Raw genomic sequence first — 22,240 nt, forward strand, 5'->3', positions numbered from 1 at the left:
AAGTAATGTCAGTGCTCAGGGCAGCCACTGAATCTGGAAATACTTCATTTTTAAAAGCAGACTGGACACGAAGTCAGTGGTTTGCTTTTAGTTGTGCTAGGGAGATGCAAAGACAACGAATGTAAACCAGAAGTTGCGCTCCAGGGTTTCGGGAAGACGAGCACGAGGGAGAGTTTCCTAATTTGTGTTCAGGCCATTGCGTGTCGGTAGCAAACTTCTGAAAACCGTGTTTGTCTTTGGAGAACTTCTCTAGGGTCTGTGCAGTTCGTCTGTGGTCACCCTGGGGACCGCTCTGGCGAGGTCAGGTAGCTCTGTTTGCAGATTTGAGCTTTTGGGCCTAAATCCACAGAAGCGTTTAGTCTTTTAATTCCTGTTTAAACAGGCCTCTAAACAGGAGATAGGAGCCTACGTACCCTTGTGGCTCCTGATGTTAAGTGCTACTCATTCAATTTATTTAGGAATTAATAGCTCATTTGTGAGGAGGGAAGGGGGGAAAGTGAAGGCAGGCAGGGAGAAAAGTTGTAGCTGCAAAGGCCTCTGTCTCAAAATTGGAATTGCTTTTCCTAAAACTGAAGAGGTGTTGGGGAAATAAAACCTACTGGGCTGAAAATGCGTTCTCCAAATGAGTCCATGGTGGCTGTACAGCCAGTCTCCTCTCAAGCAATTTAGACTTAAGTTGACAGTGTCTGTCTAGACTGCTGTATAATAGTGTTGTTAATTATCTTTAAATTAAAGTAAGTGATTTTGTTTAGTACAGTGAAGACAATGACTCTGCTCACGGTATGAAGAAAATAAAGCTAAAATTGAACCTGTTCTTGTAGAACCGAGTCTGTTTTTATTTCTTCATTTTCTACAAAGTTGATTCTGAGCGATACAAAAAAAAATACTGGAGAGGTTTTGAAGTAAGTCGTGGAAGAAGAAACATTAGTGTTTTGTTGTTTCTTTAATGTGATTGGTAATGTAGTTGCTGGTTTTCTTGGTTTCACATGTAGCTTGTTTTAATGAGAATATGTATACTAGTGTTTTCCTCATTACCTTAACTGATTGCTTGGGTGGTTTTTTTTGTTTGTTTTGGTTGTTTGTTTTTGTTTTGGGTTTTTTTTTTTTTTTAATTTCCTTGTTCATTGGAGATATTGATACAAACTACCCCTTTGCTCTTGCTTTGTTGCCTTCCTTGTTGAGAGAATTTTGGTTGATAGCCTAAATAGTGCATCTCAACTCATTGGCTTTATGCATAAGGAGTACATAAGGGCTCTGGAGCATGTTCTTTGCACAGCAGCAGATTTTGTGGGAGCCCTGTTGTGTTTCATGCTGTTTTCTGCGTCTGGATGATTCCCACAGAGAATGTGGTGCTTTTTGCTTTGGAAGTGACGGTGGAGTCCTGCCACTTGGTTTCTCACGGAGCGAAGAGGGGAGCTACTGCTGCCCAGCTCTCCCTTGGAGCACGTTTCCACTGGAGGCATGTTGCAGGGAGGTATCTGCTCTTTGGAGTACGCATGTTCCAAGAGGAGCGTGACTCTACTGCTTTGACGCTGTAAAGTTGGATGGGTGTGACCTTGCAAGAGCAGTATTTCACTTGCTTAGGGGTACAAATACTTGTTGTTACACCAAACTTATTCTCTGTACCAAAAATATAGAGAAACGACACCATTTACTCTCCTGGCTTCAATCATCTGTCATTGGAGTTAGCTAGTAAAGGAACTGTCAGGAAAAAAATGTATTTGTGAAGTGTCAACATGGAAAACCTGGCATGTATCAGAAGTATGACACTGTAGATGACGCATGTCAGAATTTGAGAGGAGATTCTGCTTTTAGATAGTCCTATACTTCACAGTCAGAGGTATATCTAACTGATACGTAGCTGCCTGCTGTCAGTTAAGTCTGATTTTGTGTTACGATGCTTCAGATGAAGTCCAAAAGTATTTGTCTTTTTGGTTTTTAGTTGTTCATTGTAGGATATAGTTTGAAACATAAATCTGTTTCCATACCAAACTTCTGTTGTATTATTTGTGCACCTGTTTCTTATTTCAGTACTGCTTATAAGGGTTTGGTCACTCTTTTTTTTTACCTTTTAACTAATTAGAAGTTGAAAGATCGAATATTAAGTAACAGGCATGTTAATAATCCTACTTGGAAGAAGCATTTCTTGGGCTGCGTGATTCAGTTCCATCACAGCTTCTCGGAGGAGTATGGGGTCTTCTGAGAAGAGAGGACAGTAGTAGTTATTTTTAGTAGAAGGTATGCTAAATAAGCTCCAAATTATCTGTTCTTCCGTTCTGTATAGAAGGGATCCAGGATAGATAAATTACACTTTTTTTGTTTTCTAACCTCGAAGGGTTTCTTGGCCTTTGTGACCTTTTCCCTCCTGGCCTGCCGAGTGTGTCTCCTGGATTTTTTTTGTGGAAGCTTGTTTGCAGGTGACACAGGTAATGCATCTGGGGAATGGGAAGAACGTGTGGGCTGGGAAAGGTGTGTAGATGGTGTCTCTTGGCTCCCTGGGGAATTTCTGTGGGAGATACTACAGGCAACTGTATGCTTCCCTCAAGGACTCCAGTGACCTAGAATGGCTGTTGGTGTCAGAAGCAGCGTGACAAACAGTCTTGGCTGTCTAAGCCGATGTTCCTGTAGATCTACAGGGATTTCCTTTTTTTTTTTTTTTTTTTTTTTAAATATGAAATTGAGGGTGAATTTTCATCAGGACAGTAGTGATGGTCTTAACAAAGCTGTATTTGTGAAAAATCTTACTTGAAGGTCTGAACAGACTCAGTAGGAATACGCAATTTTTTTTTGAAGGGTGATAACACTGTATTTTAAATTGTCTTTGAGATACTAGAGGAAGCTTGGATTTAGCTGGTCTTTCTGTAAGGCATGTATATTGGAAGCTAGTTTGTATTTTTTTTTCTGAGCTCTTGTTCTCAAAGCTACATTCATTTTCAGATGCTTAGATCACAGCTGGAAATTCTTATTTGGGGAGTGAGCCCTGTTCCCGTTCCTGCATCCCAGCTTCCTCTGGCTGAATGGAGACTTCTGCCAGTGTGCTCTTCCTTGGGAGCCTGGAGGAGCTTTCCATGCTCCTTGGCTAGGGTGCTGTCATAGGGACAGTGGTGGCATCTGTAACGTTTCCTAGTCCTGTTCTCAGATGGGTGCGTGTTGAAACTTGGGAATTATGTTTGCATCATTGTTTTTGAGTATGTGCCATTTTGAAGTAGGTTTGAAAACCCTTTTCCATAAGTAGAATTACGGGTGTTGTCTTGGTTGGTTGGTTTCTTAGTGAAGAAAGGTTAAAAGATGGAGTGTGCTATGGAGCTAAATGTGTCTTATCTGGTGTGTTTTCTTTAGCAATGGGATTAGAGAGTCCTTGTTTAAATGATAATTACCTTTAGAGATTCAATAAGACTGAAATTAAATGGGAAATGACTTCAGTGTGCCGTTGGATGGACCCTTGTTGTTTACATGATTAAAATTAGCTACAATTTGTTACATGATGCTTGAGTGTTTATGGATGTTTTGTGCCTTGAGTGTTTCATTTCCTGGGAACTGTAAATATAAGCATACAGAACTGTTAGGATGTTTATATATCTAATTCCAATTGAAATAGAAAGCTTAGATACTTCTGTGGATCTGGCTCACTGGTTTTTTTATTAGTTAAGTTCATAGTCACAAGGTGAGACCTAAAAGGAATATATACTGTCGGTCTTTGTTATGTTCCCATATGATCAAGAAGAGTCAATGAAGAATGAATTACTTTATGCTAATTTACATTAAACAAATTGAACAGACTGGTGATATTTTTCATTAATTTTTGGAATACAGTGAACACAGTTTTATATTGAGTTTGAAGAAATGTGACATATTACTTGTAAAAGTGAAATGTAATCTATTTCTTGGTCCTTTTTTATAAAATGGTATATGCTTACATGGGTTGCATAGACATTCTTAGTAACTTTATTTTGCTGAAATTAAATTTACATAGCATTGTTATCCTAGTGATTAAATTACGAAGTAGAGAGAAAACGTCAATAATCAGATTTTGGGTTTTAATGGAGATTGGCTTGCCTATTGAAACCATGGATGTTTTTACTTGTATGAATAGTTATTCATTTCCTGAATATCAAACCCTTGATTTCATCGCTGTCTCCTAAATCATGCTTCTCAGTTTCCTTCTCTGAGACATTTGATAGTTCTTATCTCTTCCACCTGGGAGTTTTGAGGTTAAATCCTTTAATACAGTCTGACAAAATAGTCATGAATACTGAGTATGAGTACTAAATCAGGCCTTACTAATATAAAAATGTCTTAATAACTATTCTCTGTACAAAATAAACTACACATGATGGATAAAGAGATTTCTGCATAGCAGCTTTCATGTTTGAAGTTCCCAGGTTGTCACTTTGTGCTGCATGCATGGAAACACTGAATTTGATTTCAGGGGACCTTTGGACTCCTCTAACTCACATCTAAGGTCACTGGGACAGAAAGGAGAAGAATTAAAGTGAACTCATTTTCCCCCCTAGATTTTCATCTAGGAAGTGTTTGTGAAATGCCTTTGGTTTTATTTTGAGATGTGAAGGTGGGTACAGAGAGCAAAGAGGAAGCAGGTTGTTGTTCCAGAAGTCAGTGAAAACGTGAATGGTCAAGTGAAGCCAACAGATGGGGGAGGCTTTCTTTCTCCTATGTGTTTCCATTGCACTTGGCATCTCAGGGTCCTTGTCTGTCATTCAGGCTCTCAGATAACGTGGTAGTAAATATAAATTGGGGCTTGTTACTAGTAACTTAGAAAAATTGCAGCAGGTCTAGTTGCTGATAGGTATCACTGTTGGTATAGATGGACAGTGTGAAGTACTTTCCGTGGTGGCACTCACAAGAACATGCTGAGTTTTTAATGGAAGTATTCATAGTTCTGTTGTGTCCCAAGCGACCATAAACACATGGGGTTTTGGTTAACAGAAGAAGAACAAAAACAGGTGAATTGTGAACCTTTAAAGTTAGAGTTTTCATCTTGTGGCAAAGAAACACATTTTCAGCTCCTTTTTGTCACGCTCTCAGGAACAGACTTACAGACTTTTCTTATCTCAGATGCAAGATAGGTGGCCAATATTTCAAAATGACCAGTTTGATAATTCATGGGTCAAGTTCAAGCATGAGCCTCAGCTAAAGATGCCTAGGATAAGACTCGGCGTATGGCTGTAAGACTTTAATATAATTTGGTGAGATCAAGCTAAAAGGATTTACACACTACAGCAATAGAAAAGTTTTATACAGACATTATGGTTTCGGTAGGTTAGTACAGCCCACAGGAAAGAAATACCCATGGGAAAACTTACAGCTTTGAAAATGTGGGTAGAATGGCAAGGAGCCAGTGAGAAAGGAAAGTGTGATGTTTCTGGTGCTCGACTGAAATATGCTGGGATTACAGAGCGTAGTCATCATAAGCCACTGATTCTACTCAGTAGCATTTATGTTAATGGCAAAGGTCTTGTTAACTCCACCAAGAGCAGCAAAAGGCTCTCTTGGATTTAATGAAAGCTAAATGTGAACTTAGTGCTTTAGTTAAAAAAAAAAAAAAAGGGGGAGGGGGTAGAAAATGCCTTGACTTATTTGAAGTGAAAGCTGTGTATATTTGGTGAAAAGGCACTGATTAATACACTTCAACCATGCAAAAGAAGTTTGAAGGAAAATACCTGTTTTACCCCAGTCTGTTCTCTCTCATCCTGTGGACATCTACTGCATGCTATGAATGATGCATATTTCATTGTCTTATAAGTGATACTGATCCACACCTATCAAATTCCATGAAAGGGATTAATTTTCCTAAGCTAACAAATCTTAGAAGAGATGAAATGAAGTATTGCTTTTCATGTGGAAAGATGAAAGAAGCAATTAGAGACCTGAATATAGGTAAATCCCACAAGAGTAGATATTTGATCAGCTTGATTTTACAAAACTTACTTTGATGAGTTGCTAGTATGTGTGTTTGTATAGACACGCTTTTCCTCTGCACCATCAGAAGTAAAGAAACAGGAAGACTGAACCAAACTTTGCTTTTGTTGCTTAATTTTATATACTGTGGCTGCATGAAAGTCCACAGAGCATTTGTGCAAGTGCTTGCAGAAGTGAGGACTCATTAGAGAATTGATTGGCCCACCCTCACTGGAGTCAGGCATGCTGCAAAAGACCACTTGAGATACACAGAGTGATTAGCAACATAGAGTGGTTTAATTAGGATCTGATGAGTTGTATTAACTTGATGCCACTATGATTCATCATAGCAATACTAGCTTGATTGTTAGCAGCACTTCCCATACCTCCTGGTGGGCCAGGTCGAGTTGAAAGCATCAATCGTGGCTGTAGACAGATGTCCTCTTCTGGAGCTTTTTCTCTTAGATGGTGTCACCCCCAGTCTCTGCTTTGTACTTTGTTTCCACAGACATTTCTCTTTATACCACTACCCTTTACGCAACTCCCATGCTCTTCGCACTCTTCGTGTACTTCTTTGCAGCTGTGGCAGTGGTGCTAGGACAGCTGTTTGAAACACCACATACTGAAGAATATCAGGAAACTGCATGCTGGATTTAAAATAACTTTTTCACAATGGAAAGTAAAATCCTAACATGTTTGCGTAGCTCGTGAGAATAGTAACAGCCATGTTATCTGAGGATAATGTTATCTTGAGGCTTCGGTGCACTGAGCACACAGGCACACTGAGCGTGGGGTATGTAACTTGCTGTACCTTGATGTTGACAAACTGATGAATAGGGAAATAGTCTACCAGTATAAAATACAATCCCTTACTTTTATTATGCAGCTGTTAGCACAAGCAGTATTAAAGCACTTAGGCATCCCAGAACTGGGTCAGGACACAGTTCCAGCTAGAAAGATATTTTGTCAACAGTAGCTTTTGGAAGTGGACTACAGAGAGTATAATTCTAGGACAGCTGTGCACTGATATCTCCCCTGTTGTATGCTCATGTATTTTCACTACCTCTCACAACGTTCTCTCGACCCAAATCCTTCCTAATCTAACTGCTTCCTCTTCTCTGTCTCCTGCCTCACCTGTGTGTCTCCTTGCCTTTGTGTTGTGCCCATCTTGTCCTCCAACTTCCCTCTGTCCTCCACGCCTCCGGCTTGTTAAGGAGTGGAAGAGGTTGGATGTGAGAAGCTCAGGGCTCAAAGGAGTGAGAGCAGATGTGAGAAAAGCCCTTGGATAGGTGGGAAGAGAAAGGGAAGGTGGGAAGAGAAGGTAGAAAGAAGGGGAGAGTATGGGACAAGGTAGTGAGTGGGTAAAGCATGGGATGCACAAATAGAAGCAAGATCTAGAGCCGGAGGGCAGGGAGTGGTGGGGATGGGAAAGGTGGAGGAATGAGCTGAGTAGGAGGCACAGGGAAAGGGATGCTGAGCGTCTTCCGCAGCGAGCAAGAGGCAGTAGTAAACATGACCTAGGTAAGCAGCAAACGATGGGGGTGGCGGGTGCCTGCACAGCACCCCAGCCATGGATCAGCAAACACAGCTTTTGTGAACTGCCTTGAAAAGCGCTTTTAAAACCAGGAGCTGGGAGGTCTCTTTGAACGCAGCTGACCTTTTTGCCTTTTATCATAGATTCATAGAATAGTTTGGGTTGGAAGGGATCTTTAAAGGTCATCTAGTCCAACCCGCCTGCAACGAGCAGGGATATCTTCGACTAGCTCAGGTTGCTCAGAGCCCTGTCCAACCTGACCTTGAACTGTTCCCGGGATGGAGCATCTACCACCTCTCTAGGCAACCTGTTCCAGTGTTTTGCCACCCTCATTGTAAAAAATTTCTTCCTTATACCTAGTGTAAATCTACCCTCTTTTAGATTAAAACCATTCCCCCTTGTCCTACTGCAACAGGCCCTACTAAAAAGTCTGTCCCCATCTTTCTTATAAGCCCCCTTTAAGTATTGGAAGGCTGCCATAAGGTCTCCCCAGAGCCTTCTGTTCTCCAGGCTGAACAACCCCAACTCTCTCAGCCTTTCTTCATAGGAGAGCTGTTCCGTCCCTCTGATCATTTTTGTGGCCCTCCTCTGGACCTGCTCCAACAGGTCCATGTCTTTCCTGTGCTGAGGGCTCCAAAGCTGGAGGCAGGACTCCAGGTGGGGTCTCACCAGAGCAGAGTAGAGGGGCAGAATCACCTCCCTCGACCTGCTGGCCACGCTTCTTGTGATGCAGCCCAGGATACGGTTGGCTTTCTGGGCTGCGAGCGCACATTGTTGGCTTGTGTCTAGCTTTTCATCCACCAGTACCCCCAAGTCCTTCTCTGCAGGCCTGCTCTCAATCCCTTCATCCCCCAGCCTGTATTGATACCAGGGGTTGCCCTGACCCAGGTGCAGGACCCTGCACTTGGCCTTGTTGAACCTCATGAGATTCACACGGGCGCACTTCTCGAGCTTATCTCCAACAAGGTCCCAGTCTTCTGCCACTGCACAACCCAGCCTCTAAACTCTGCCTGGCAGTGCCTCTCATGAGCTGGAGGGTTTATTTGTCTCTTCTTTCACCCTCCCTTTCCCTGAGGCACCCCAGGCCATGGCCGCTTGCTCCCTGCGGGGCTCCCCGGGTGCTGCCGATGCAGAGGAGGGTGGCTGTTCCTTCTTGTGTGGGTTTGGTGGTGGTGGATGTCTGGCCTTGTGATGGAGGCATGAGTGTGATGCTGGGGTGGATGTGGCCACTCTGGCTGGTGTCTCTCCCCTTCTGGAAAGCCTTGTGGAATGGGACAGAAAATGCTAAAATACTGTTATGTTGTCCACTGCCTTGCTGCATTTTAAAAACATTTCAATTTTGCCAGTCTCCTTTCTTCTATAAGTTTTTAACAGTGTGGCAGCTGTGCTACGAAAAGGTAGCTGGTGCTAACTCCTATAACGTAAATACAACAATAATTCCACTGTTATCAAAGTCCCTTGGGCTTTCTCATAGTTTTTTATTATGGAAGTAGTAAAGTACTTAGGAAAGTTGTACTGCATTCATTTTGCTAGCTGTATGTTTATACTGTATTTATAATTCCTAGCTATTAGTTTATAATTCTGTTAAAGAGAAAAAAGAGTAGATCTGGTTTGGGCCTGTGAAAGCTGAATCTGTTTCCTTTAAAGAATTAATATGATATTGTTTAATTTTCCTATCAGAAGAAACTAAGTGTGAACAAAGAAAGACCATTTTCCTTTGGCGATGCTGACCTAACCCAGCTTTACTGATTTCTGAATTCCACTAACAGCATTACCATTGCACAAACAAAACAAATTTTATTCATTATTTTTGGCTGATGTTGTTTTTAGGAGTTAGTTTCATGTTACATTTTAGGAGTGAAAAACAAATCTGAAGAGGATGCAAAAATGAGGTTCATTACTTTTTAATAAAGTTCAGCTATTTTCTGTATTTCCAATTTCTACCTAATTTTTTTTTTCTGGTAAGAAATGCCCTGCTTATGGGAAAGGAGCCATGTAGAACAGGGGTATTTGCTTGCCTTGTCAGAGCTGAAGAAGTAGATAGTGCATAGCACAGGTCCTGAAATAACGTTCCCCGTTGTGAAAATCTATAGTCTGACACTGCCAAACAAAAATACTTGGTTTTAAAAAAGACCCAAAACCCCCAAAACCAAGGTCAGTGCTGAGATGAGCAGAAGTAAGTTTAAGAAACATGAAGTTTTGATAATTCTCTGTTAGAATATTTTGCAAGTTTTCTTGGAGAACATTCTTTGAGTTCTCCCAGTGGCAACTCAGTGGAGCCTCAGCTGAGCAGGCTGAAGACCTCACTGATGGAAGTTTCTTTAAGAATTTTTTTAGTTATAATCCTGGGGCAAGGGAAATCATGGCTTGCTTTGGCTTTCTCTCAGTGGGGATGTTCAGAGCTATTCCATCACTTCCTGCCATAATTTTGGGTTTTTTTTAATGCTTCTCGTGCATATGCTGTTGTGGCTCTGTAGCTGTGCTGTAACTATAATTGTGCTGCAGAAGCTTCTGGTCAATGCTCCAACTTCCTCAAAAGCTACAAGTTAAGCTTTCTCATGCAGATTTGTAGTATAGAGGATTTTTAGATTTTTCCTCTTTTTAAAGCTGGAGATCCGTATGACTCAGCCTGAGGGAGTGATATGTTTTGAAAGTGAGAGGTCTTCTGCTTTTTGCAAAGTCTGCTGATGTTTTTCTGGAATGCTGGACATCAAATACAACTGCATTTAGAAACTTTGGGTTTTATTTGGTTATTTTTGATGAATGCCATCCCTTTTGAATATTTGAGAAAGGCAGAGTTGTTATATTTTCATTGATTAATCTCATGAACCTGAAGAATTGATCAGGAGCCTTAAAAAATGTAATGGGTTTAGGACCCATTGCAGTGCTGCAAAGGGTGTCTTTTAGGATGAACTGTGTACCCTAAATAGTGCCTGATGCATTTTCATGTTAAAGTAGCATTGAAAATGTTCACAGGGAGGAAAATTGAAAGCTTACTCCAGTGACCTTTCCTACAAGTCACAAGACCCGCATGGATGTTACGTCAATGGGACTCTTAAGGCTCTTTTTTCCCCAACTCACAGCAGGGATAGTAAAAAGGAGAAACTTTGCACTTAGTGTCCTGCTTAGCAGTGCACTAGGCAGCATTTAGCGTGGCTGCCAATCCTTGCTGCATGGTTGCTTCTTGATATTCTGTTGTGGCAAAGCAAAATGCCTCTGTGTTTCTTAAAATGAAGAATTTCATGCACCGTTGGGTGGTGCAGGCAAGTACCACTAAGATAATGAGAAGAACATCTTCCCCGATAGATGCGTACAAGAGAGATTGTTTTTCCTCTCTGTTGCCACGGGTAAGGATCTGTAGTTAGTTGTGTGGTAATTAAGCCTGCTGTGCAATCGGGAGTCCTTGAAATGAGTGGGAAGAGAAAATATAAAGCTTCCTTCCCCCTTGTTCGGTGCTGAAAGGGCTTGGGTTGTCGGCGTTCATCCAGGAATACAACAGTGAGAGCTAGAGCGAAGGCTTGTTGTCTTGCGCTTTCTCTCAACTTGTTAATGAGCATCCATAATTTAGCTTCAAAATTAATGAAGAGGTTTAGTCCCTGACTGCATTATTAGCTATTTTTGTCAGTTGCTCTGCATCCCTCTCTGTATGTATACACTAGCACACGCGTACACGCACGCATGTCCTGTTACGTGGTTTTTCGGTTTATCAGATGGCAAAGATGGATTAAATGATTCGCCCGAATCTTCATGTTTCATGGAGTTGAGAGTAGAAAGCAGGTACCTGAGGTGAAGGAAGAAAGAACAACTGTTACAAGTGTTTGTATATTAATTTCATAGATTTATTAAGCACTCAAATATCTCTTTTTTTTATTGTATCCCAGCACTGCACTGACCACAGATGCAGAGAATTACTAGCCTTTCTAATACTAATGGTGAGACTGGCTCCTGCTTCCATGTGCTTATAGCCTGAATAAACAAGGCAGAGGCGGGGGAAGAAGAGAAAAGTGAAGCAGAAGATAAGTGACCTGCCCAATTTTATAAGGTGTGTCGAGAGATGGAGGTCCTGCTGCCCAGGCCAGTGCTCTCTTCTCTCAGAGGTGCTCTGCAAGGATTGAGAGGTTCATTGCACGTGGATTAGTTGCAGATAAAATGGATGCTCTATACAGTAAAATGTGTAATATCAATAAACAGCTAAAATAATTGATCTCCTTTGAAGTCAAGAAACATGGTATTAAAGAATAGGAGATATTTGAGTAAAGAGACTAAAATTGATTCTAAAATCAGCATTTTGATCTGCAGGCAAATACCATTCAATTCAGCACTTTGTTTATCTGTTCAGGCAAAATGTCAGTCTCGGGACTGATAAATAGAATTTACGACACTTGTAGAAACTTGCAATGCAGATTTTTAATCTGCATCTTTTGCCATTTGTTTTTCCATTGTTGATGTTATACTGTTAGGATGCTTCAAAATCCTTAGCTGACATATGGAAGGAAATTTCAATACTTGTAAACTACCTTTTTATATACACAAAAGCTCAGATTATGCCTGTACAGTTCTTAAAATCAGGACTACTTTATTTACAGTACCAAACTTCTAAACTGCTGCACGAACTCTGAAATACTTGCTTTGTGTTTACAGGTATAGTCTGCCACCAACCGTGGTTAAATCCATGTTAGTGAAGCTAACTCTGAAAGGCACCATAGAAGAACTTGGGTCATTAAGTTTGTAACAGCTATGCTTAGAGGAGTAGAGAGTTGGAGAATTAAGCTATACTTCCCTTGATGTATTTTTAGAGATTATTTATGTGCTTGCTTAATATGCTGGGATAATGTTAAAACAGGATGGGTCCACTGATCATATTATCTTGACCTAATTGATGCAAATGAGACAAAAGCACACTGCATCCTCTTGACATGGTTGTGATAGCTTGTTCTTCCTTCTGACAGGTGCAGTCAAATTCTTACATCTAGGGTAAACAGAAAAATAATGATTTTAATATGCTTTAATGAATGTTAAAAATAATTTTTAAAAAAGAAAAATAACGTAAAGCAAGAAGAGTATTTACAATACAAACCAGAAGTTAGCGGAGCAGTTTGAGTGTGAGTACATAAGTATCTTGGTTCCCTTACAATCAGGATGCACATAGAGGAAGATGCAGCAGCTCAGGAATTGCGGGGCAGTTGTGTGATTGTCATAATAATTCTCAATTGCATTACATTTAGCTTTGCTTCTCACAATTATGTCCTAGCAGCTTCTGTATCGGTTTTAGTTGTTACATGTGTTCAGTAATTTCCCTCAAGATGACTGTCGTCTCTCTGAAAAACTTGGCTAGCTAAGTTTTGTGCTTTGAGTCTCTTAGTTGTATTGGGATTTTTTACAAGATTCTTAACTAACCTCATAATTCAGGAGTGATGCTGTTCTTACAAGGACTCACGTGATGATGTTTCTCCAGAGAATGCATGTTTTTCATCTGAGAGTTATACTGAAAAAAAGGACCGATGGGGACGAGTGTTGGACCTCATATTTTCAGTTTCGCATGCAGTCTTGCTGTGTCTGTCCAACAAGTGATAGCAGCAGAAATAACTTGATCTTTGGGTCAGATCTGGTCTCCGGCACCAGTCTTTCTTCCTGATTAGTCAGGGACTTCCCTGTGGGTTCCCCCGGCTTGCTGGTGATGACACTTCTGGGATATTTCTGACCCTGATTAGAAAGTCTGTATCAAACCACAGAAACTATTTTACTTGAAGCTGCTGTGTTTATACATACAAAGTTTATTTCCGCAAATTTAAATTTTGCAAGGAAATTAATTTATAAGAAATTTCAAACTCCTCCTGATAGCCTGGGTGTTGACTGGGCAGCTATTGCTGACAGATTCTATTACAACAGCTTTAAGAAATTATGAAGAGAAATTGCCCTTCTGAAGATCATTACATCCTACATCTATGTTTCAAGAGGTTTCTAGTACATATTTTGTCTGGGGATCCCAATCTGCCTACTATTTATGTCAGATGGAAACTGGAGCACAGTGTCTAGTAGAATCTGCCCTTGCCGTGCAATCCGCCACTGGAAAGTGGAACTGGGCTGTGTTGTGGGATCCATACAGGAAAAGGGCTACTTTTTGTATCCAAGACAAGACCGGGGGTTGAAATGTAGCTCTGGGTCTAATTTATTTCAGACAGGTCCTGTATGATAGAGCTTGGTTCTTCCTATTTGATTCCAGAAGGATGCTGTCAGCTGTCTTGCAGAATGCTTAAATGAGGTCACTAGGAGTTTGCTTCATTTTCAATCAGAAAAAAAATACTCAAGTCCTAAACCTTTTCAGTTGAAATTTGGCTGCTATTTTGGTAGTGCCACGTAGAGCCAGGGGAACGGATGGAAACAATTGGCTTCAGTTTGCTTTGAAAACACGGCTTACGAAAGACAGGGCAATAACAGCAGCATCAGCATCACGTGGCCAGAGAGAAGGGGAGATCCAGGATGTGCTTAATAGCACCCCGTGACATCTTGGCCATCAAACTAGGAGTCATTTTTGATTAGCTGCATATGACCTGGTAGCTGTTTGCTCTTGCATGCAGTCTTTTCATTTGGTTCCCAATTTTTCTTGCTTTGAGAGTAGTTGATGCTATTCTTGAGAACATATTTATTTTCCGTTGAGTTTCCAAACACAATTTATGCTCCTCTGCAATCAAGTGCTTTTGTGGAATCCGAGGCAGGCCTGATACGCTGATTTTTCAAGTTTGTTCCATGTGTTAGCAGAAAAATTTCAGGACCGTAACTCTGCTATGAAGTCTCTTTACATCAGAGAAAAGCTTCTTTTCTTTTGAGAATTGTATTGCTTGATGCAAGGATGCTTCTCCTGAAAGAGGATTGCTGCTTATCGTCCTTAATGACAGTAGTCAATTTGGCAAAGTGCAGGCACAACGGAAGTTTTATTCACTGTATTTAGTAGAAAGGTAGCGAATTTTTTTTGTGTGTATTTTAATCATGACAAAGATAACTGATCTTATGAGAGTAAGTGACACAGCCATTCGTATAATTCTGGTAGAATTACATTTAAAATACAAAGATTTCTGGAGTAGTAGACAATGATGAAGCAGGGACTCTGTACAGAGCTTTCAGGATTCCCTGATAAAGTGAGCTGTTTAATCAAGCTTTTGTTTTAATATGGCTAAATGTAAAGGCATGCATTAAGGAGAGAAACAGACCCTTGCTACAAAATGGAGAATTGGTATCCAGCAAAGAAATATGTTTTAAAAAAGATACTTGAACAATAAGAAAGGTGTTTAGACAAGACACAAAAATGATTTCAGGACCAAAGAAAAATAATGTAAGACTTGGAGCTCAGTGCTTTGCTTACTGAAACCAGAAGTAAAGGTTGTTTATTGTATGTTAACTTCATAGAAGGAAAAATACAAGGTCCTACATTTCGTTTTGTCAAAAAAGGCAGAGCAAGAATTTGTTTGAAAACTGGATTTGCTTTAAGTCAGAGGGAAAGGATTTGCTTTAAGTCAGAGGGAAAAAGCACAATTTAACAGTGAATTGTTGGAACAGCTGTTGAAATTGAGGAGTCTTTCATTTCCTGATGTGTGTGCATCAAGAAAAGGATTATTTGTTTTTCTTAGCTACATATGGTTTAGTCAAAATAATAGCAGAGTAGTTAAGTGAATTAAAATGCTCTCCGTTCAGTGTCAGAAGGGATGTTCCTGCTTCCAGCCTGGTCTTTAAAAACTGTGCAAATGTGCAGCAGGCTGGTGTCACTCGTTTCTAATCAGAGCCTCGTTGTACTCTGCAAGGACTGATTTTAGTATCTGCAGCTGAAGGAAGGAAACCCCCTCAAATGTTAATGCATCCGAGAGCAGCGTGTGTGAGCTGTACGAGGGAAATCCACTGCTGGCCGTGCCAGGTGGGGGGCTGAACCCGGCAGCCTTTCCTCTGGCTCAGCTTCCACTGATCTTAGCAGAAAGGTGAAAAGCGTCTGTTCTGCACATCCAACTGGAATTTCCCCCCAAGGTGGAGGCTTCATTAGGAGCGGGGAAGGAACCAAACCCAAACAATATCTGCCATTTGCGTGATGCTCTGAACTAGAAGTGTGTTGCTCTCCGCGGGTCTGTAGCAGTAGCTGGGGAACCGGGGGTGCTGCGTGCGCTGGCCTCAGCCGGGGGTGCACGGGGTGTTTGCTGCCACTAGACAGCGGAAGTAGAAGCTTCCACTTCTTGACATGCAGACCATTTTGACTTGAACGTGTCTTTTGTGTGAGTAAGGATGTGGTTTTTACAGTCTGTCAGTCACGTGTTTTATGATGTTTTATCGTAACGGGTGACTGACAGGTGAGAGAAGGAATGGTCGTACTTCTCAAAGGCAATGAACAGTTGTTAATCCTGTCTGTTTCTGAATGACAAACCAATAATGTATAGAGAGTTAGAATAAGTTAATTGTAGCTGTACAACATCTTTTATTAAGCTTCTTATTAAACTGGGCATAATCACTTACTGGGTTACGAGTCAGTAATGCGATGGGGGGGATATGCGTTTTCTTTTCACGTACTTTAAAAAGCATCTTGAAAGTAAGGCGTGCTGGAAGAGTTGTGGGGGATGCAACACCCATGTGTTGGATGCTACGGCTTGATGTTGCTGTGAGGGAGCTGAAGAGCAGCTGGGTGCCACTGGTGGCCGCTGCCTCCCGCTCCGGTGTCAGACCACCTTGTGGTCTGTGGGGTTTTGCTTGTTTTCTGTGTTGGGCTGTGGGTGGTGGGGTCCCTGGGTTCGTCACACTGTGTGCATTGCTGCAGCAGCTGCTTTCCCAGCAGAGAGGAAAGGAAACTAGTGGCCCAGCTAGAAATGTCCCAGGGGCCAGATCTGGTCAGCATATCCTGCCAGCACAGGTGACCGTAACTGACTTACTGGTACAACATGGTCTTGGCCAGAGTAAAAGTCTGTGTTTTACAGGAGAGTTAAGAGGATTGTGGGTTGAGAGTTTGTGTTAAATCTCTAATAGCGGCAGGAGTTTGGGGGTAGTTGCTTTAAAAAGAAATAAAACCCAGCAAAGGCAGCGTGGGCTGCTGAAGTTGTAAAGCAGACTGTGTTATTAGTTGCAGGAGGGTTAAACAACAGTATCGACTGTTTCACTCATAAATGGTAATTAATAAGTCTTTTTATTACTGACTCAATTTCTGCTGCTAGCTCGGACTTTTCTGTTCCTGTCGATGACGTTTGGCCATTCTGAACGTGGCCACGCTTTGCTCAACAGTCAGTGCAACCTGCGGGGCCCAGAAACCTCCTGCAAGAGCAGGGTGGGAATGAGCAGCTGATGAGAAAGGCTCCAGAGAACAGAAAACTTCCTCCGTTGGGAGAAAATCCCGTTAAAGGCGTTTCTTCCCTTTCCAGTCATGTGTCAGAAACCTCTGACAGAAGGGGACTGGAAACTGGATGATGGATTTTAAGAAGCTGTAGCCTCCCCCCCCCCCCATCAATTATCGCTTGCATTTACAGGGTAAAATTAACAAAGTTAATTACATCTATTAAAAATCTTGGTTGTGCGAATTACTTACATCTTCTAAAACAGAGAAATAATTTCTTGCCAGGTTCACAGGCTTTTTTTCAGGCTTTGTTGGTTACTTTGGTTTACTGTCCCCATGATGCATGCTGCTATCTGAAACACTCTGGGGTGCACCTTTTAGAGTAATACAAGATGTCCAATTCAGATTAAGGGCCACTGCAGTGTTCAAAGCAAAAATACTGAAATAATTATAAAAATACTATTAAAGACCAATTTCTAAGAAAGATGAAAAGGAGGATGGATTCGGAGAGTTAAAATGTAAAGCAAAGTAGAAGGGGAAGGTGCTTAGAGGTTAGAAATACATCATGTAATTAGCAAAGAAAATGTCTAATATGCTGCTTGTCTGACAGTCTTTTACTTGTTCACTTTGGCGTCATCGTTTTCAACATGCAGTTTTAACCAAAGGAATTTTTAGGGGTGTGTCTACATGTTAAGGTGGAAAAAAAAAAAGGCCAAAGAATAATCTGTGCAATCAAAACATTTAGAAGTGGTACATTACAGTGTATAGTATTGAAGATGAGGACTCAAAGAATGTTTGGAGAGATCAAATATACTTGATTGTGAGGCTTTAACTGATAATTTTATTTTAAAATTACCTGATGTGTAAGGTTGACATTAAAGATAAACCTAGAATTAGGGCTGCGGGGGAACTTCGGCATCCAATTCAGTTTTCAAACAATTGCGTGTTGTTTTTCTTAAGAAACTTTTCTGCAGATTTAAATTAAAACTTTTTCTTGGTTTGTGTTTTTTAGTTTTGGGATTCTGTTTTTAAATTAAAAATAAAATAGAAGTTTGTCATTTGGAAACACTCCTCATGCGTTCTGTGATGATTTAAACTTAAATTTCTGTATAATACTCATTTACTACTGTGCCCTGGGCTTGCACCTGGCCTCTGCCTCCTGCGGCACCCCGTGAGCAGGACCTTCCAGGCTGGCTGTCTCTGTCCTTGTGTCTTCTAAAAGGCAGAACGTGCCGTGTTTTGTGAAATGTAATTCAAAAAGACTGTGGTTTACATGGAGGATATGAAGGTGATATGTACGTTACTAGAGCTTTCCTGAAACATTGGAGCAGCGTTTCCAAGTGCAAAACTTCAGATTTTTTGGTTAAGAGTTGTGTTTCGATTTTCCATCAATAGAATTCTAATTCTTATTGCGTACAAGTTCTCATTATGCACAAAAGCAATGTTAACAAAGATTCGTTTCCCAGGAGAGAAGGCAAAAGCATCACACATGCGATCCTGATACAAATAATTACCCCCACAACATATGCAGTATGGTAATACGGGGTCAGGCATGCCACATGAAGGCTCACATGGTGGCCCAGCAAACATGAAGAGCAACAGGATTTTGAACAGCCGTATTATCCAGACATTTAGTTAGGGCTCTCTGAACACGCACACTTGAAAAACCAGTTTAACAGCAACGTGTACTGGTTGAGTGCAGAGTCAAGCAAGTAAGTCTGGGCGGGCATTGGAAATCCTTTAAGGAAACAAATGTTCTCGGCTGTTGATACGTCTCCAGGGCATCAGGGATGTGAGGTGTCCTCGAGAGTTGCAGACTGCAGGTTGCATTCCTTTTGTTAATGACTGAGCCATACCAAAGGAAGTCATACTTCCATTTCAGAAAACCTGTAACATTAACTCTTTTTGTTTGGGTTGTCTTGGGCTAGGTTGGTTGAGAGAGGAGCTGTCTTTGGTTTGGTTTGTGCAGTGCCCAGCACAAGGAGTTGCATACCCTTGAGTGAGGTTCACTAAGAGCTATTGCAATAAGAGCAAAGTGATGTCTTGTCCTCTAAAACTACATTTTAGTAACATACATGCTCGAAAACCCCCATAAAATTCACATGGAGACAAAATATTTAATGCAACTACTGGCTGAATTGTACTGATTACAGGAGTCATTAACATAGAGGGAGCGCTTCTCTGAAAATTGGCAGTTTTAGAATCAAAATTGTTTGTTTGTTAGGTGAGTTATCACAGGGACTTGTTCTTTTTCTGTCTGTGTTTGGGGTAGTTACTGGTTTCACCTAAATGTTAGAGATACTGCGTGTTTGTCGTAATTTAATTGTTTTTATTACGTTCTGCTAAGAACATGGAAGCCCTTTATTTTCTGTTTGTTGCTGTGAAATTGTTTCAAGTTTTACGACTTCACAAATAAGACTGTATCAGCAGTTTTTAATTGTGCATATTTATGATTTTGGTGTTTTGCAAGATTCTGGAGCTCAAGCCCCTCAGCTGTCACCGTTCTCTTTCTGTTTGCTGCTGATGGAAACACCTTAGCAGCAGCAAGTAAACGGCTGGCAAAAGGAATTCCAGCACTAAGATAAAATTGTTTCTAATCTAAGTGCTTCTCAGTCGAGAATCGCAGTATGAGGAAAAAACATATTCAAGGAATCAGTCAATTGTAGCTTTTTTTCTAATGTACTGTATTTACAATCTCTGACAATTTGAGCTGAGTGCAGCAAAAACCTGGCCTAATTGCAAGGACTGCAAAAAAGTACTTGCACGTTTTTCCCCTGAATAAATGGTTATTTCTTCAGGATGAAATGCTTAATCTGCATTACGAAAGAAAACAATAACAGTTCTGTGTCTGTGCTTATTAAGTGGTTGGAAAAGAATGTTAAAGTCCAGATTTTTCTTTGGATCTACCTAGATGTCAGATCACACACTGGAGCATATTCCCTGATGCTTCTAATTCTAAAGGGAATATATTGTACATTTTGATGATACTTTTATTATCACTATTCACTTCCAAGAATGCCTGTAAGATTTTGGGTACAGTCCTGTGTTATAGTATGCCAAGAGTAAGCCTTTGTAATTCTGGAGTGTAAGTATAGAAAATAACAGAAAATAACACAGGATTTCATAATGTATCTGTAATTCATATCAGCACCAAAGTGTTTATGATTTGAAAGAGATACGCATTACTTCTGTGAGACTGCATGTAAATACATATATCTAGGCAACATTTTTTTTTTGCAACATTGCTGACTTAACTTGTAAAATACTGTTGTTTTTTCATCTTAGGTCTGAGGGTAACTGTGTTACTAACATCATCCCTCATGGTATTGGGAGCTGGCCTGAGATGTGTCCCAGTTTCAGACCTAGAAATTAGGAAGAAGTAAGTGAATTACTTATTTTTAATATACATATTTTATACTTTCTGTTAATGTAATTTTTGCTGCTACTGCAAAGAAATGTTAGTACAAATTTTCTGTGTGAATTTGATACGCCAAATGTTTGTTGTGTGGATGTAAGCTTACATGCTTCTTTGCTTCTTGAATTGGTTTTTCTAGTCCTTCTACATAGTATCTGAAGATCAGAAAGCCCTTTACAAACTTGACTTAATTAAGCCTCACCCCATCCTTGCATAACTAATATTAATCTGCTTTGCAAACAAGGAAGCAGAGATTTAGAGAGGTTCAGAAACTGGCCCAAGATCACACAGGGAACCATGCCACAAAACCCAAAAATATGTAATTTGTATGCAAATGTTAAATAATTAGTTCATGTTTCTCATATTGGATGTATGGGATTGTGCAGTGAGACAGATGAATTTACGCAAAAAGGCCTTTTTCATGTAGTCTCTTCCAGTCTGCATTCCAAAGTAGACTTGTACTTTCTTTGTGGTTGAAATTAATGCCTTCCGTACACATGCAATTTAAGAGTTTGAGATAGAGACAGATTTTTTCCTAAAAATTGCACAATCCAAACAATTGAATTGTCCCGTCAACCTATCCTGAACCTGGGAATCCTTGGTAAGTACAGGAATCGCACTCCTTTTGTACAGCCAGGGAATATGGATCACTTGTTGTTCACTTAACTTTCTTTTGCTTCTCATGCTGAAGGATGAAGGCATTACTACATTTTTCTGTTTCTTTAAAAACAGTAGTAGCACTAGATCTTCACTAGTTATGCTTGCATAATATGTAAGCGTTAAAGAAAAGAACTTATTTATAAATAAGGTTTTTATGTGTTTTTTTTCCCTTGACTTCTAGTCAGCTTCCAGGCAGTCCTTGTGTTATTTCAGCAAGTTCCTTTTTTTTCCTTAGTATTGCTTACCCTGAAAATCACCTTGGAAACCTTTAAGTTGAGATAGAAAATGTTTGGTGTGAAGTAGAAGGCAGATGACTGGGTACCATGGATAAAACAAAGGAAGAGGTTCAGAGAGAGGACCGAGAATGTAATAAACGCATTGATTGTAAAACTAGCCCTGATCAGGAGTAAGTAGCTAGTATGTACTGAATGGCTTAGTAAGCTAAGTGCAGTGTGGTGAGCAGAGGGGATGCAATTTCAGTTCTTAGGCGCTTTGTGAGCGTATAAGGAAACCCAGAATGGTCCTGATGTTAGTTGCCCAGTGTTGCCCATTTCAATGTGGTGTTCAAGGACTTTGTGAGCAGGGGAGGCTGAACTAACCATATTGTGCTGCCGTTCACAGTGACCCTTTTAAGGTGAAAATGTACTGTTAAGTTGACCAGGAAGAGCTGTCCTCATTGTGCCCTTGTTTTACCTTTTCTCAAGATGCTAAGGGGTGCTCAACATCCAGTTCATCCATTCTGACCAATCTTGGATTAAATACACACACGTATATATATACACATATATATATATCTTTTAAATGGGCCAGATGGCTTAAATGCAATAAAATGTGGTGTCTTATGTAGCTTTTCATTTATGATTTATGCCAAAAGACTTGTGCTGCCCTAGGCTTTACCAAAGCAAGGATGAAGACTGTAAGAACCCGAGAAGACATTCCCAAATGAGATTTAGATGTGAGGTATCATTTGGGGAGTGGGAAGGAGAGTTTCCACGTTTTCTGATCACCTTTAAACAAGGTTTTCCAGTGTAACTGCAGCAAGGAGACCTAGGAGAACAATGAAATAAATGCCTAAGGAGAAACATTCAAAGAACAGTTTCTTTAACTAGGGAAAGAAAGGCTGTGGACTGTATAGAGTCTGATGCGATGTATAAAATATGATGATACATTTTACTGAAAACTATATAGGAAAAAAAAAAAGACCATGAGCAGAATCCTGATGGAAAAGGTTACTAATTTCATTTATTCATGCTGTGAAAATATGCATCATCTCCAGCTGAAACTGATACATTTGCTTACTTAGTCTACTCAAAAACAAAAAAAGAGAAATTTTCAAGAATTGCAGCTCTAACTGAGAAAGTAGTTTGATCTTTTACACAGTTTGATTTAAAATCTACAGAGAATTAATTATAGC

General features: G+C 40.4%; 1 protein-coding gene across 1 annotated transcript in view; it reads left to right on the forward strand.

The window, feature by feature from the left end:
• Positions 1–22,240, forward strand: part of SLC49A4 (solute carrier family 49 member 4) — a 70,552-nt gene that overhangs the window by 1,082 nt on the left and 47,230 nt on the right. Inside the window, exon 2 of the mRNA XM_075512528.1 lies at positions 20,037–20,130. Coding sequence (XP_075368643.1) covers positions 20,037–20,130 — 94 coding nt within the window. The remainder of the gene's footprint in view (positions 1–20,036; positions 20,131–22,240) is intronic.

Source organism: Mycteria americana, chromosome 9 (assembly GCF_035582795.1).
Source record: "Mycteria americana isolate JAX WOST 10 ecotype Jacksonville Zoo and Gardens chromosome 9, USCA_MyAme_1.0, whole genome shotgun sequence".
Lineage (NCBI taxonomy): Eukaryota > Metazoa > Chordata > Aves > Ciconiiformes > Ciconiidae > Mycteria > Mycteria americana.